The sequence below is a fragment of the Trematomus bernacchii genome, unplaced genomic scaffold (genome assembly GCF_902827165.1).
Source record: "Trematomus bernacchii unplaced genomic scaffold, fTreBer1.1, whole genome shotgun sequence".
Classification (NCBI taxonomy): Eukaryota; Metazoa; Chordata; class Actinopteri; order Perciformes; family Nototheniidae; genus Trematomus; species Trematomus bernacchii.
In genome coordinates this window covers 3,276,517-3,293,138 of record NW_022987708.1, presented here as the reverse complement: position 1 = coordinate 3,293,138, position 16,622 = coordinate 3,276,517, and the positions used below count along the sequence as shown (strand labels likewise).

At 40.4% G+C, this 16,622-nt stretch overlaps 1 protein-coding gene across 1 annotated transcript in view; it reads left to right on the top strand.

Moving 5' to 3' along the window:
- Positions 1-16,622, top strand: part of mcf2l2 (MCF.2 cell line derived transforming sequence-like 2) — a 118,802-nt gene that overhangs the window by 86,845 nt on the left and 15,335 nt on the right. Inside the window, 7 exon segments of the mRNA XM_034140752.1 lie at positions 5,195-5,231; positions 5,476-5,573; positions 9,396-9,491; positions 11,853-11,951; positions 13,817-13,888; positions 14,322-14,432; positions 15,552-15,661. Of these exon segments, the coding sequence (XP_033996643.1) occupies positions 5,195-5,231; positions 5,476-5,573; positions 9,396-9,491; positions 11,853-11,951; positions 13,817-13,888; positions 14,322-14,432; positions 15,552-15,661 (623 nt within the window).

Below are 16,622 nucleotides of genomic sequence, written 5' to 3'. Positions count from 1 at the left end.
GATTAGGTGTCCGTATGTGTCATATTTCATATCAGAAATCTTAACACACCTATAATAAGCCTACAGGTAAGTTAGCTATTTTATTCACATTTTATAGGCTAATTTAGCTCAACTATTCATACTCATTCAACACAAATGAAAATATATATATTGCATTTTCTTAAAGGTCCAATGTCATGGCCATTTCTACTGATCATAATTCCATTGTTGAGGTCTACTAGAATAGATTTATATTGTGCAATTTTCCAAAATCGTATTGGTTCCTCATACAGCATCTCTGTATAGTATGTGTATTCACTCTCTGTCCTAAACGGCTTGTTGGAGCTCCTGCCCCCCCCCCTCCCTGTGAGCCCAGTGGCCGTCTGCGAGACAGCGAGACACAGCGAAACACAGCCTCGCCGTGTCCCGCCGTCTCAGAGAGGAGAAATCGGCGGAGCTGCAGCTGAGAAAAGATTGAGTGTGTGTGTGTGAGGAAGTCCGCGGATTGGTCCATTTGGACCAATGAGTTCATTTGGGTATGGGCACGTCACTGTACCCAGGAAGAAAAAGAGAAATCTCCAACGAGGCGTTCTGGGGCAGCATAGACAGGTATTTTCTGTGTTAGAGTTTTACTCGCTACAGGGTGTAGTTTGAGGGTTTGTGACTCTGCACACCGTTTACATGCATAAAAACCTTCATAACACACAAGGGGACGGGTAATAACCGGAAAAGCATGACATGGGACCTTTAACTTTTCTTACCTTACTTACAGTTTAGCTTGACTTAGTTGTAAATGTCCTATTTATTTAGAGGCTTACATTTTGTGGCTAAAGCTAGCTAACGTAGAGGGTTAGCGGCTTTAGCTAGCCCCAGCTTTGTTACAGTAAGTGGATGTGATAGCTGCCTCCCCTGGTGCTTTGTCATTGTAGTCTAATGACAAAACAAGTGAGCCTATATATCTTTTACGCATCTGTGAAATTAGTTCATTGGACTATGGAAGGTAAAGACATATTTTAAAGTGGTCTACAAACATTACAATTGTGACACACAGCTAACACAATTCCCCAGACTGTGCTGGTCATGTTTCAAAAACATACTAAAAAGTGATTTGACTCTTTTACTGTTTGATTTTCTGCTATCATTACATCCTGCTGCAACAACTCAATTGCTTCCTGTTATCATGAAAATGTTCAGTATCTATCAGCACATCTACAAGTCATCCCTCGCTGCAGTCTGCTGATAAGCTCGTCATCCTCTCTCACACTACCAAGTCAGGGAAACGTCCTCTTTTCAATACTGTCTGTACTTACACAGAAAACACATTTTAATTGCGACATTCAAACGTGATCACAGTTTTACTGTGTGGGGTAGTTTATGTAATGATTGCTTGATTGACAAAACAAATCTAATATGGAATTGTACATATACATGTTGTATATCAACCAATTTGAATGCGCCACTTGAGGCCTTTGAGCATGTTAATGTTTTTATTTTTTCTGACACTTTATGGACTAAACTATTAAACATAAGAACATAATCAACAGTAGGGCTCCGCAATTTTGAAAGATAACCTACACACAATAATATTGACTCATATTGCAATTGCGATATGATTTGCGTTTTGAGAGGGAGAAAATTAAACATAATTCACATTTCATTGAAAAAAAGTAAATAGTGGTTATTTTACAAGAGGATCTTTACATAAAAATGATTTTTTATTAAGTATGTAGAATACCATTAGGCCGGGACTTCTTTGCAGCACCATACTATATACAAATATGTTCACGTATTTTTTCTTTGCGTTAACATTTTTGTTATTGCACTCGTCCATATTGCATAACGATTTAACGTCGATTAATTGTATGGCCCTAATCTACAGTTTAAACCATCATAAAAAGAAGTCTTAATAATACTTTAAGCCATGTCAGGACAATGCGTAATACTCACAAGCATACAAAGGCTCAAACATGCACTTACATACACACAGTACCGCACACTTACTCTCTGCCTGTGTGTCTGCTGCCCCCCCCACCTTCCTGTGTTACCACCTCTCCTGCCCCCCCTCTGTACCAGTAAGCACCGTCGTCCACAGTTCCACTCTGTGGCCTGACTGACAGCAGAACCCCCCCCCAACGTGAGCCGCACACTGTGTGTGTGTGTGTGTGTGTTGTGTGTGTGTGTGTGTTGGTGTGTGTGTGTGTGTGTGTGTGTGGTGTGTGTGTGTGTGTGTGTGTGTGTTGTGTGTGTGTGTGTGTGTGTGTGTGTGGTGTGTGTGTGTGTGTGTGTGTGTGTGTGTGTGGTGTGTGTGTGTGATGTGTGTGTGTGTGTGTGTGTGTGTGTGTGTGTGTGTGTGTGTGTGTGTGTGTGTGTGTGTCCATGTGAGGAGGGTGTCGTAGCGAGCGTGAATTGGTGTGGGAAAGGGAGAGGGAGGAGATTGAAAGTGATGGGAAGAGACAAGACGAGGATGAGGGATGATGGGTGGAGGGAGAATAAGAGACGGACAGAGAGGAAAGAGATTTTCAGGGTGGAGATGGAGGCTGAGAGGCAGCACAAGGGGAATGAAGGAGGCTTGAGAGAGAAGGATGAAGAGAAGTAGGACGAAGAGGAGCCGCACTCCTTCAGAAAGAGGAGGAAGTGTGAATGTGAGGAGAGGAAGTGTGAATGTGAGGAGAGGAAGAGATGGGGTACAATACACAGCCTAAATGCTGTTTTGACCAAAGTCATTTAGAATCAAGGTCAAGCTTTTTCTGGACTTTCAACCACATCATTTTCTTTTTGTTAGTCAAATGACGGTGTATACTGAAGATTATTAGCTATTTCCAAAGTCAAGAAAGATCTTTCACTCTTGACTGGGATCTGAGAATGTGATGAAGACAGTACAGTAGATATATATATATATATTAGGGCTGTCAAGTTAACGCGTTAATAACGCGTTAACGCAAACATTTTTTAACTCCACTAATTATTTTAACGTGCGATTAACGCATATGTATTTGTCCTCGGCCCGCCCCGTAGTTTCAGAGCGCAAAGGCTTGACATTGTTGTTGTTGTTGTTAGTTGGATGGTGGGAGATTCTAGCGAGAGATATGGATACAAAAACAGCAAGCCAAGCACACAGCTGATGCTGACAGCCCCGCTCCTGCCGCTCGCTTGCGGCAGGCCACGCTTGAAAGTTTGCCGGGGAGACGCCTGGACAACAACAGCGATAGCTAAATGGGTGGCTACAGCTTAACATTGTGGAGGACGAGGGGCTGCGTTAGATAATTCAGATCGCATCCAACGTGTTGACTGCATCACAGCGCATTATTTTGACCCTAGGTGGGAACTTCAGTCTCATGCTTTGACTGTTATGAAGACAGAGGAGCGGCATTTCACCGACAACTGTAAACAGGCTTGTCTGTTTGAGCAACTGGCTCAGTGCAAAGAAGTAGACAGGGTCGGGAGAGAGTGAAGACAGAGAGAGAGGTTCCAGGTTGTTGTATTGAAAATATTCAGGAGAATATTTGTCATTGTTCAAATGATAATAAACAAACATTTGCATAAAGCATATTTGTCCACTCATATGTTGATAAGAGTATTAAAAACTTGAAAGATATTCCTCTAAGGTACATTTAGAACAGATTAAAAATGTGCGATTCATTTGCAATTAATCGCGATGAACTATGGACATCATGCGATTAATCGCGATTAAATATTTTAATCGACTGACAGCCCTAATATATATATATATCAGTAAGTGTAGAGGGAACTAGAAAACGGAATAAAGTGATGTGTATTTGAATGAACTGCAAGATGTGTAAATGCTGTTCTCTCATTTGAAAAGAATAGACTTTGGGTTCACTCCCCATGCTCTCTGCTCACACTGCTGTTGGCCTGCACACACCTCGATGTGCTCAGCCTTTATGAATAAAACATTGTTAGATCCATGATGAAAAAATATCTCCATTTTGCTGAATACAATATTTGGAGCATGTGGAATGGCTCCATGCTGAGTCTGCATTTGTGCGACAGGTTCATTGGTTACTGGGAATGGGAGGTGACAAGCGAGATCATTCAGAGCTTGGTATTTCACTTATGTGAGCAATGCATTTGGCCAAGGCTGCGCCTCGCTGCAGTTTCTTTACGAGATTCTTCTCCACAGATTTCTTGTCACACAGCAGAATCCTGTGGCAGGCCACATTTGTTAACTTTGCATTTATGAAGTCTCTTGTTTAGATATGAAGCTGTAACCCCGATGACTTCAGTGTGTGGATGTTTCTTTCTTTTTTTATAGCAACACAAAGTGATTTCTATCAGGCCAATAAAAGCAGCTTACGGAGTTGACGCAGCAGTTTGGGCAATTGTATGCATGGAGATAATGCAGAAATGTTAGAATTGCACATGATGTGAAAGGCCAGAGAAGCTTTTGCTGTAAATATGTCTCCAGAGGGAACAGCCTATCAGAAATACAATGATATATGTTCGATCTTTTTATATCCTGCCCAGTATTGGTTCTTCTTCCTTATTATTTAAATAGCTTTGTCTTTTACGAGGACTCACCTTGAACTCGATACAGCTACTATTCTGTCCAGTATCCTTCATGTCCTGTACAGCGAAGGACCGGCCCAGGTTCCAAGCAAGCTTAGCCGATACTAGAAGGTGGGGGTAAATCTTTGCAGAACACTTATTGGTCAGAGAGAATCATCAACATCTTCTTGAACCCTACGCCATACACTTGACAAAGTAAAGATATAGCTGACACTTTTGTATGAAGCAACTTACATACACTTCAATACTGTTTACATGCTTACAGGAGCATTTAGGTATCTTACATTGTTGACTGCAGGGGCTAGTGATTGAACAACTGACCCTCCAATTGGTAGACGCCCATTTACCCTAAGCCAATGTTGTGGTAGCAAAGCAAGGGTTAGGGTTAGTGCCCCATTTAAGATGATTATTTTACTTGCCATTGTCAGGTCACCATTCACAGTGGATAATCAAACAGATAAAAAGCACTTGGTACCAAAGATGTAATGAAGTGGATCACAATGCAGTTGAAAATGTTGCATAAGACGTTCTAGGTTCGTATACTTAAGACCTCAGTCATCAAGGCAGCAGATCAAAAAACGGTCACCTAAAATAATTCTGTATGAGTAGGGTTAGGGTTATGGACCACTGTTGAGGCACTGAAGGAACAATGTCACAATGAAATCTAATGTCTTTCTTGTGTTCACAGAAGCAAGCCAGCACAACATCTCTGGGGCCCCGATGAGGTGAGCACCCAACATTCACATTCTCACCAACAAGAGTTTAAAAAAGTACCATTACATAGGTTTTGCACTGGATCTCAATTATGCTTATCCGATCATTCAATATAGGAAAGAGAATTGATTGGATTGTGTAAATTAAGTAAGAGTCATTATGATTCAGCAATTTCATCCAAAAAAAAATCTTTAGAACTTGGTATACCAGATATTTGGTTAAATGTTACTTGTCCTTCTACTCCATGTACTCCAGGAATGTCTACAAGAAGGCGCTGAGACAGTCGGATTCATCAAGTCCAGAGTCAGGCTTGAGGAGATCCAACCCCAGCCCTAACATGAGGCAGAAGAGAGGTAAGAGCTACATTGTTACCTTAGAACAGACTCCAAACTAAATAAACTCTTCACACACTTTATTTAATTTTGTTTCCTGTTCTTCTGCAAACACACACAATCTCAAACACACTTATCAACCCTTCGCACACATAGTCAAAAGCAGTCAGGGATAGCAGGACAGCCTTTCCACACACAAACACACTTACACAAACACACACACACACACACACACACACACACACACACACACACACACACACACACACACACACACACACACACACACACACACACAATGTTGTCAACTGCAGTCGAGGATAAGATAGCAAGTACAATGTAACACTTGTGAGAAAACCCTAGTTTTCTTTGAGCTAGTATATCAACATTCTATCCGCAAAAGAGAAAAGGAGAAGGGGGGGGGGGAGGGTGTTGGTATGAATCACAGACTAAGTCAAATCGACATGAGCCTGCAGGGAGCCACCTTGTCACCTACCATACTTCTCTATTATCATTCCTCTCTCTCCCTTCTCCTTTTTCTGCCCATCTGTCGCTTCCTTCTCTACAACCTTGCTGCCCAACTCCCTCCCTTCATGCATCCTTGTGTCTTTTTGGGTTCCTTCGATGTAATCAATATGTGAAGAGAACACAAACCATACATTTGACTACTTTATACAGTATTTTATATCATTTTTCTTACCACACCATATCTTCTGTTTCCCCTTGCTCAATTCAGACTCCTCACTCTCTTCCCTGCATTTCATTTCTCTTGATTATATATCACACACACACACACACACACACACACACACACACACACACACACACACACACACACACACACACACATACACACACACACACTGAGCAAACAGGAAAAGAGTCTTGTTTCCATAGATTTAGGCCCCGGCCCCACGGGGACGCATACGGTAAAACGCATACGCAAACGCAATCGCAAACGCATAAAAAAGGCTTCCGTCCACACGCAATAGACACCGGAAAGTGTCTGTTCACACGAGACAGCTCCGTTTAGCTCCAACCGCTGGAAAAGCTGCAGTACATATGCCGAGCCTGTACGTGGCGCTGTAACTTCCTCCACAAAAGCAGCGAAGAAGCATGGTTGTCATGGTTGCCCTTCTGTTTATTCTCCGTGGTGGGGGCCGAGGGAACCGGGCAGAGTTTTTCGCTGGTCAACATGTGTTAAAGTTTAAATCTTCCGGACAAAATTATAAAAGTGCCGGTCAAAGGTCTTCATTGTTATTTATTGAGCTTTAAAACAAATGAATAACGACTTTATATAATAATATAATAATAAAATACACGGAGCCTCTCTTTTTCCTCCCTCTCTTCTGACAGCGTCAGTGTCTGTCTCATGCAGCAGCTGATCCAGTAATGAGTGACCCGGCCGACAGTAAAAATAAACATATTTATAACTAGTTTAGATAGTTTGAGAGGTAATTAAAATAGCTAAGGGTGATGATCTGACTTGAAGTGTGTGTTTTGCTCCGTTCACCGCTGCATCACAGCGGGAGGAGCTGCGTGTCTCCGTCCTGTCAGATTAGACTTCACTCGCGTTTATGTCCATATCGAGAGAAAGATAAATAATCTGAATTCAGTGTGCAGTTTACTTTGACGCGGGGTGAGCAGCAGAGGTGGGGAGAGGCGGGGCTATTGCGTCATCATTATCAGAAAATGATCGTATAGGGCGTACACACGGAGCCGTTTGACCCCCCAGAGCGTTGCGTATGCCGTTCTATCCACCTTGGGACCCGTTATCGTTACCGTAGTCGTTTACTGCCATATTCTGTCGTCCTAGTGTGGCCGAACGGTCTATATGACACAAAACGGTAACGGAAACTACCGTATGCATCCTTTTCCTCAATGTGAGTTGAAGGGAATTGCATTATGTCTCCAAACGACGGAAGGTGAGTCCCCACAACATGAGTTATACAAGTCTACACACACAACAGGTGTTGGCTTGTGGGTTTGTACCAGACATGTGACACGTTTAACCCGATAAAAAAACTGTGCTCTGCATATTGATATACTACAACAAGTGGAATATCTGTTAGTGCCGAGTCATTTTGTTTGGGGTCTGACACGGTGACAGTGAAAAAAATCATGCCCACACATCCAAATCAAAGATTGTGCCACACACAGACACACACACACACACTCACACACTCACACACACACACACACACACACACACACACACACAACACACACACACACACACACACACAGTCGCTGGACTGTCCGAGCCTCTGCTCTCCAGGCTTTATGACGTCTGTCGTGGATAATGTAGTTCTGACATCTGTAGCTCATTCAGATGCCTCATCTTCTATATAGTGGGAGTGTACCTTGTACATATGTACCATTGCAAAATGTCCTTTTGACAAGGATAAAACCAACACATTTCCGGCACATCTGCCACTGCACAAAATACCCTAATTTCTAGATTCAGTATGACTTAACATAAACAATGAAAACTGTGTTTCCAGAAATACAGACCCTGGCCAATTTCAGTGAATGTGTTGGCTACAGTAGGTCTTTAATTATTCATGGCGACTTTAGCACCTTTTCTCTTGTATTACTAAGCGATGAACCTCACATACCTGAAGGTAATGATGTCATTGGAAAGTGTGAAGTCAACTGAATCTAAATATTTCTAGATTTGACTAGATTTGAATCTCACAAAACCTTAAAGGTAGGGTAGGTAAGTTTGAGAAACCGGCTCGAGATCGCTAGAATTTGAAAATACACAACCGGAGAAAATCTGCCACTTCCTTATAGAGCCCCTCCTCCAACACACAACGAACGCGCACATGACCAATGGAGGGCACGAGATAAGTTTGTGCACAGATGGAAGGCTGACAGGCAGGTAGGCCATCCAGTTATTTTAGCCGGGCCGGCTAAAATGATTGGTCGTGCTTTTTACAGTATTATGGCTTCCACAGATGACATTTTTTTATGGATTTTTTGTCAAATTGCTATCGGGATGTTAAGAGCATTCCATGGAATATAACAAAAAGTGTATCTCGAGCCGGTTTCTCAAACTTACCTACCCCACCTTTAATGCATTGAAATATACAAATGAGGATCAAATTGGGAAATTAGTTATTATATACTGCACCATAATGCTTCCCACATCATTATGATCTTTTTCCATGTGGTATTATTGCTCTCTATCAGTGCGCTGATGATGACGGCAATAATAGGAGCAGTTAGAAAGCTAACTCCACCATGCAACAGAGGCCCAGAGCTCTCATAAACAGTCATTCCCTATAGTATCAATCAAAAAGCTGTTCTGCAATAAAATATTGCCATGTTGTAAATGATTAGAGTATTTGCTTAGACCTGCCACCGCTGTGGGCCAAATTGTTGTCTACCAATCAGCTGGTCAGTGGTGTGATCCCCAGACCCTGCAAATCATAATCATGATGACATTGGAAGTGTAAGGCATGTCTATGGTGTTAAAGTTTTTGTAAGTAGCTTTGGGTAAAAACATCAGCTAAATTGAATGTAATCGGAAATTCTCTGGAATGAATGCCAAAAAGGCAGGGTAATATATAAACAACTGAATGTATAGAGATTTATAACCAACTTGTAATTTATAATGTCTGCCTATGCCTCAAGGTGCATTACTTCAGTCATAGCATGCACAAATTGGCATATTTTGTGGAATGAAAATTACCAAACATACAAACTAAGGTTTCGACAGCACTGTAACTCATGTATCACATTGACACCAATATAAGAACACTTCCTAACAACACTCCAGCCTGCTCTTCTTCTCTCGCTCCTGAACTAAGCCCTGCTCCCTCTTGCTCTCCTACTCAGTTGATGCTTCAGCCAGCCAATCAGGCCTCTCGGCTGCTAACGCTAGGAAACGCTTCACCTTGCAGGGACTTTCCAACAGGAGGTCTCTTCAAGCAGGTAACAGCGCAGTGTGAGACTTTGAGTGCTCACTTATGCTACCTTCATCATGACCATGAGCATCACCATCATCACCACCACTGGGATATATGTCAACACAATTAGAGTGGTGCAGGAATGAGTCCTAAAACTGGAAATGAGTTAGCAATTTACCGCTTCCGCTTTCTCTTCTCGAAGTCAACGTTTTTTCTGATGTTAAAACAAGTTTAAGAGATTTTCAGGTTTTGTTCTACGATATAAAACACGTTAGTAAATACCCACTCATGAATGTGCAAAGTTTCTAATGTGTCATAAAAACGGAGGTTAGCTAACAAGTGACTAAACAAGACTACTAAACGTCAGCACGCCAAATATTAGCCGCCTTTAGCTTAGCGGTGGTGATGCGCAGCCATGTGAACTTGATGTTTTTTCGTTCATAGGTTGCGTTAGCATTTTTATTATGGGGATTACATTTACGCTTCAATAATATTCAAAGTGGTGTCTTCATTGCTTTTGTCAAGGGACCGCTTGGATGCTAACTAACCCTAACCCTAATCTAAACCCAGGTATACAAAAAGACTTCTTAACTGCACCACTCTATAGACCGCACAGTCTTTTCTTGGTTCTCTTCATCTGTGACTGCTTTCATCATCATCATAATCATCACCATCACCACTCATCATCATCACCAATCATCATCATCATCATCAACATCCAGGCTCCATTCACATAACTGCTGTGGTCTTTCTCATCTTCAAATGTCACATACATTTCTGCATGTCGCTGTTGTGTCAGCATAATGAAGGCCACATCTTCTTTTACTACACTTGCTCATATTTTATCCCTTCATGTCAGTATCCTTTGCATCCGCCCGCACTACAACAAGGAACCTGTGATTTCCGAAAGAGAGGGATGGACTGCTGTTGCAGAGACAGCAGGCGATATAGAAAGGGAGAATCTGCCAGAGTCCCGGCAGTAGTGACACAGCGGCGAGGCTAAATTATGCGGCGCAGCACAGCGCTAAATGTCACCCTCTAATATTCAAGCCCTCTTGACATTTGGAGGCTCATTAACATTTTTGGAGGGGGACGGGCTAATTCCAAGTACAGCTTTCCATGTGACAGCAGTTCAGTTACTCTTCAAGCCAAACATGCCCCTATTGAGATCACAGAACCCATGAATGAAGAAAGTGAAAATGATGCATTGTAGAGATTTGTTTCAAACTATAAATGTTATTTAAATAGAAATAGATTTCCTGTTGTAGACTTCTTTAAACTTTAAAAGTAGGAGAATAGGCTTGTATTGGAATCAGGCTTGCTGTATATATACTGACCTTTTATGGGAGTGCTTGACTCAATAAGCCCAACATGTTGGATCAGTGCTCTGTCCTTTGACTCACAGTGACATTGCTGTTTTTTTTTACAGTGACACAGCATTTCAACTCAGTGGTGAAAAGCAGGTGGAGTTCAACATGCAACTTTAGCCCCAGTCATTACAATTCAAGGGGGCAGACATTGATGTCAATTGATGGACAATTTCCTTAAAAATATGTGAAAGCTAGGTTTTATCTGTCCCTCAGATTCATTCTGCCACCTCAAAACAAAGGACAGCAATGACATTTACGAATGACATTCAAAAAACTTAAAAGGAATATGTCTTAAGAAAAATATATCCAATGAAGACTTTTCAGAGTGCTTTCTTTGGTTTATCCAGAGTAGCGCAAACATTGTGTTTGGAATATCCTTTCACTTCCATCATATTCTTAAAATTCTAGGATTGGGATGAAACATCAAATAAACAATAACTTCAATACAAAAAAAGCAAGTTTTCTTTCACAACCCCCTCTGAAACACTTGCTGACTTTTTGAAGTTTTCTATTAAATAAAATGGTCTTCTTCGATTGGTTTACGAAGTTTGCAAAGTTTAATCGTGGTAATGTCCGTAGTTTCCGTTACAATATCCAAACAAACTCCATTCACTGAGGAAGAACGTGAGATGAGGTTAAGGGCTCATATCGAAATAGAAAGTTGAACTTAAGTTTTATTTGTCAAAAACATGATTACATTAGTACATCATTTCATGCATGTCCCGCTTCCTCTTTTCATTAGCATGAAATGTAGTAGAATCTTCTTTCTAAATGATTTTAAAACAATGTTAACAATACGGTTGTCAGGAAGTGGGATGTTAAACTACTAACTCTTCCCTTCCTTTGTTCCCTGTTATGCTCTCACCTTTCTTTTTCTTTCATTTCAAATCTATAACACCATCTCTTTGACCATGCTCCTCTGCTTCTTCATTTATCCTCCCTTTTCCTCCTTCTATCTTTCCTTCCTTGTCTCCTTCGGCGTCCTTTCCTCCCTCCTAACCCCTCTCTGGCTATAGCTCCTGCTGCTAAGGAGGCAGAGGTCACCCGTCGCTTCTCTCTCGCCTCCTCCCTAACCTCCTCTTCCTCCTCCACTTTCGCCGCACGACGCACAAAAGGTACCTGATTCATCAACCGGTCTCCCTGCCGCCATGTTTTTATTTTTTCTATATTTGCTTGCGTTTTTGATTCATTCACACAGATGGTGCGGATCACACTGGTAGAAAACGAATTATTACACTACATTGCAGTGTTGAAATAAAGGATGGGTAAATTAAGACCTTTCGCCAGGTTTTTTTTTAATATGAAGAAATAGCAAAAGAAAAACAAATATCCTAGTTTTTATTCAATAATGCAAAACCTCACCTCGTCTACGACTCTAAATTTGGTTTGTACCAAACTGTATGCAGAACTTAGCCCATTGCCAACTTTGCAATGGCAACAATATAAAGAAACATTTCTAAAATACATTTACTTTGTTCTCGTTTGAGAAAAAAATACATGAAACATTTTGAAAATAATTACGTTTTGGTGGTTTAATAACAAGACCCTCTTTGTTTTTTATCTCTGTCTATACAGATCAGTGTTGTCAGAATGATGTATTTAAAGGCAAACTATTGCACCTTGAAATACATTTTAAAATCTCTTGGATATAGGTTTTGAATAATTATGGTTTCTGTTGGACTTCAGGTCAGTCATGACCAATACACACACTCACATTGAACCTGTAGTGAGAAAAGTGTGTGTGCATTTATAAAGAAAAACCCTATTTTCTTATTACCTTCACCCCATGTACTGCTCTCTTGGAATGTATGAGATGCATAGAGAAAGTCAAGCCTTTGCTGGGAATGAAAACAACGTTAGGCTGCAAATGAGTAGACATACTTTTTTTTTTCTTTTACAGCAACGGTAAGGAAATAAGAATTTTGATAAGCTGACATTTGGAACATAGGGTGACATTCAAAGTGGCCGTAGAAGTGCAATTTACTATAGGAATATAGATGAGAAGTTCATTTCAACAGGGCCGAGGCAGGGGAGGAATTAAAAGAACCAGCACAGAGCTATTTTCACTCTGTCTGCTCTCTGCCTTTATTGTAATTTTTCTCCTTCAATGCAGTGACCTCTGATTTTAATTGCCGTCCAACATGTGCACTTATAGCAGGGAAAAATAGGATTTCAATTCATACATGTTTGTGTCTTTAATTTACAATGCATATCTTATCTCTGTCCTAATTTCAGCCTTGTAAATAACATTCATGACCTAATATATTTAAAGGATACTTTTCTTTTAGAATAAGTATAAGAAAAGCATTACACTGATAACATAGCATTAAATTCATCAAGATTTGGCCTCGAACACGGACAGAAACAACAATATGGACAGAAAGGAAAGAATAATGAATGTTTTTTACCTCAACAAAATCAAATCGGTTTCAGCTTCAAACGAGAAGGAAAATAGTTCATAGTTCATATTTATGCTTTCATTTTGGTCAATTGGAGTCACAACCTACGGTATATTATACATATTTCACCGGAATTCTCAGAAATGATACAGCATACGATTTCTTTATCTGTCTTAATAAGTAATACAACTAATGAAAATAGGGATGCTTACAGTTGTGACAGTCTGTGTCTTCCAAAGCTTGTGATGGTCACTTAGTAAGACGTAGAGATAAACAGTCAAACTGCAAAGATCTTGTAAAACCACTGATACACGCTGTGTACCAGATGGCAGTTATCACATGAGAATTCAGACTCTTTTAACAATGGTCTGAATAAAATCATAGCAAACCTTTTATGAAACTTACACTCTGAACGATAAAAAGTGTTTACTCTAACAGATGGAAGCTCATTGTTACACATTGCATATCTAAATGTGTTTTACAATTATTGTCCAAATGGGGTTTTGGGGCAATGCTGTGTGTCTGCCTTCTTTTTTACCATCTAATAAAGCTTCTTGTTGCATGTTATCTTCCCTGGACAGGTCCCCTGTCTGCTAGCATAAAGAGCAAAAGACATGAGATAAAGAGTGATCCCACTCCATTTGGTTATGAAGGTACTTGAACATGCAAAGATATATTTCTGTACAGGCACTGAGCATGCTGGGCCTTTTAGCGTTTTCTTTGGTTTATAAGGTACAATGTATTTGTGAGATTTTTATTTTATTTTGATGTGTGTAGTGTGTGTGCACGTATTTATGTGATTGTTCAATTCCATTTCTTGCCTGCTGTGTTGACTTGCGTTGTGATTCGTGCCGTGTCGTTTCCAAATGCATGAGCATCAAAGAAAGATAAGATCAAATGTGTTGGTGTAGTGTTGGTGAGGTGAGGGGTTTGGTGTTTTTTAGGTGTATTGACTTATTGGTTGATTTCTGCATGAGTTGAGTCTCACTACTTTATCGGTAGCCTCACGTTTTGATTTTTGTTTGACGATGTTGAGTGGCAATCATGACGTAAAGGATTGGTATAAAGCGTTTGGCTTCCCTCCAGATACTTTGCGTGGTGCTATGGCTGCAGTCAGGAAGCGTCAGAGCCTGATTAGCAGCACTGCTACTGCTGCTAGCGCCACTTCAACTGTCCCTAGATCCACATCCCAACCAGGTAACTGCAGAGAAACAATGTCTCCTACGGTCAATTGTCTTGTCGGTTTTGATAAGTTGAGAAGAACGTTTTGTTTGGCTTTGGTTAATAATTTGGTTTTGAGCAGTCTTTTTTAGATCAGTGTGTCCTTCTGATGTGTTGGTTTAACTTCTTTCTACATCATGTTAGCCTCGTACTGATCTTAAAGAAATAGATCTTGAAAAATCTTGCTCGAATGCAACCTCTAGGTCTATCTTAGCCATGTAATCATCAAATGACTCCAAACAGGTTGTGCCAATAGTCTGTCAGTAACATCCAGAGTTACCTATATTACTGTTACAAACCTAACCCTAACCCTAGGGTTACGTCCAGGCAGCTAATGCAAGTATGAACGGTTGAAGAGAGGTTGTGGTCACCATGTTCAGAACAATGCGTTGACTTTTGCCTTCTTTGACGAATTCAAACACTATGAACCAAAAGTGATTGGTGATTATTTACTAACAAACTGTTTTCTGGCGTTGTGCAATAAGCTTTGACTGAAAGTGTAGAAGACTTTACCCAATCAGTGAACCAGAGAAGGCAAACAGCCTCCACCCAACAGCTTGGCCACTTTATATAACTCCTAAACTTTGAAATCCAACATCAATTCTAAATGTAACCATTGCTTTCACTAACAAAAGTTGCCTTGAATTTGTTGTCATAATTAGCTTTTCTGGTAAATGCCTCAAACCTTCTGCTTCTGAAGATTTACAAAATATGTGCAGTACTTCGCCAATTATTGCACAGCTTTATATATTATCTCCTGTTGCCAGCACATTTTAATCCAACAAGGGTATCATGGATCTTTCATTTTGACTTAAACTTCCTGGAAAATTGGGATTCATCATATGTTGTTTGGCTATGCCATGGTCATGTCTTTTGAATCAGTATTGCAGTCATTTTGTGTGCAAGAAGCTTGGTTAGAGGTTTAATTATTGCGATAAGATGCATCAAGCTTTCATGATGATGCAAGACCACCTAAATGCACATCACCATTGCTATAATGTCAATGGAGCTACGTCACCTTCCAAATGGAATAGTGATATCCCTCTTGTTTCTGAGTAAATTTTGTGGCTAATAATTTGCATTGATTCTCCGCAGGTTGGGCCCAGCGGCGTCACCCTTCCATGGACACAGACGACTTTGAGACGATCCCCTCCAGTGCTGAGGAATCCTCCAACTCTTCAGAAGAAGAAGGCAACAATAAAAATGTAGGTTACTCTTAAAATTGTAAAACCTGTCAAACATTGGTCCGAAAGGAAAATGTAGCTCCACCCTACCTATTCCAGTTCTTCTAGGTCTCGTCAGCTTTCGCCTAAAAAACGTACATTCTACGGTCAACGCCCAATGACAGCTCCCCACTTATCCCGAGTTTCCTCTCTACTCATATTCCACTTTCTCCCATTTTTTACAAAATCCCCTCATGATCCTCCTGACAGAGGGTCCCACCTTTGCTTAATGTTTTCCCATGGACACGTGACTCGTTATGGGCAGGCACTGATGACTTGACATTTAAGAAACGAGGAATGGACGGTTTATAGCTGCACAGGTCTGCTGGGTATCACATCCATTATAATATGTGGAATGGACAGTAGAAAGACACAAACTGGGAATGGCCCACACTTTGGCACACTTCTTCAAAGACATGTACATTTTACATTAAGTATCATGCAAAATAGGGCATATGTTAATCCTGTCTATGTATTATTATGTTTCCACATCATATCTTTCAACAGCTATATTATAAACTATTCATTAATTAAGCTTTGAAAAGTATTAATACACATTAGTTACAAAGTTCAGGGAGATCCAAACAGTCTGTTTTGCTTGTTTAACCTGTTTAGCCCTGAGCCTGTTTTTCAGGTCTCAGGCTCGAAAATGACATTCCCAGAACAAATGACCATATCTTCCCTTCTAAAAGGGTTAAATTAATAATCTTTTTCCTCAAAGTAATGATAAACCTGTGAGTTGGATGTAGAAGAGTCAGAACAATATAGATGTTTTTTATTTTAAAGAAAACTCAGATTGAACATAGTAAAAAACTGTAAATTATAGTGTCCGTCCAAAAATTATTTTTTACTTATAGTGAAAACTACCTTTGGATGAGGGTAAGGTAGACTAAAAGCTTTAGGAATCCAAAGTACAACATATAATAAGTACCCTGTATCAAGA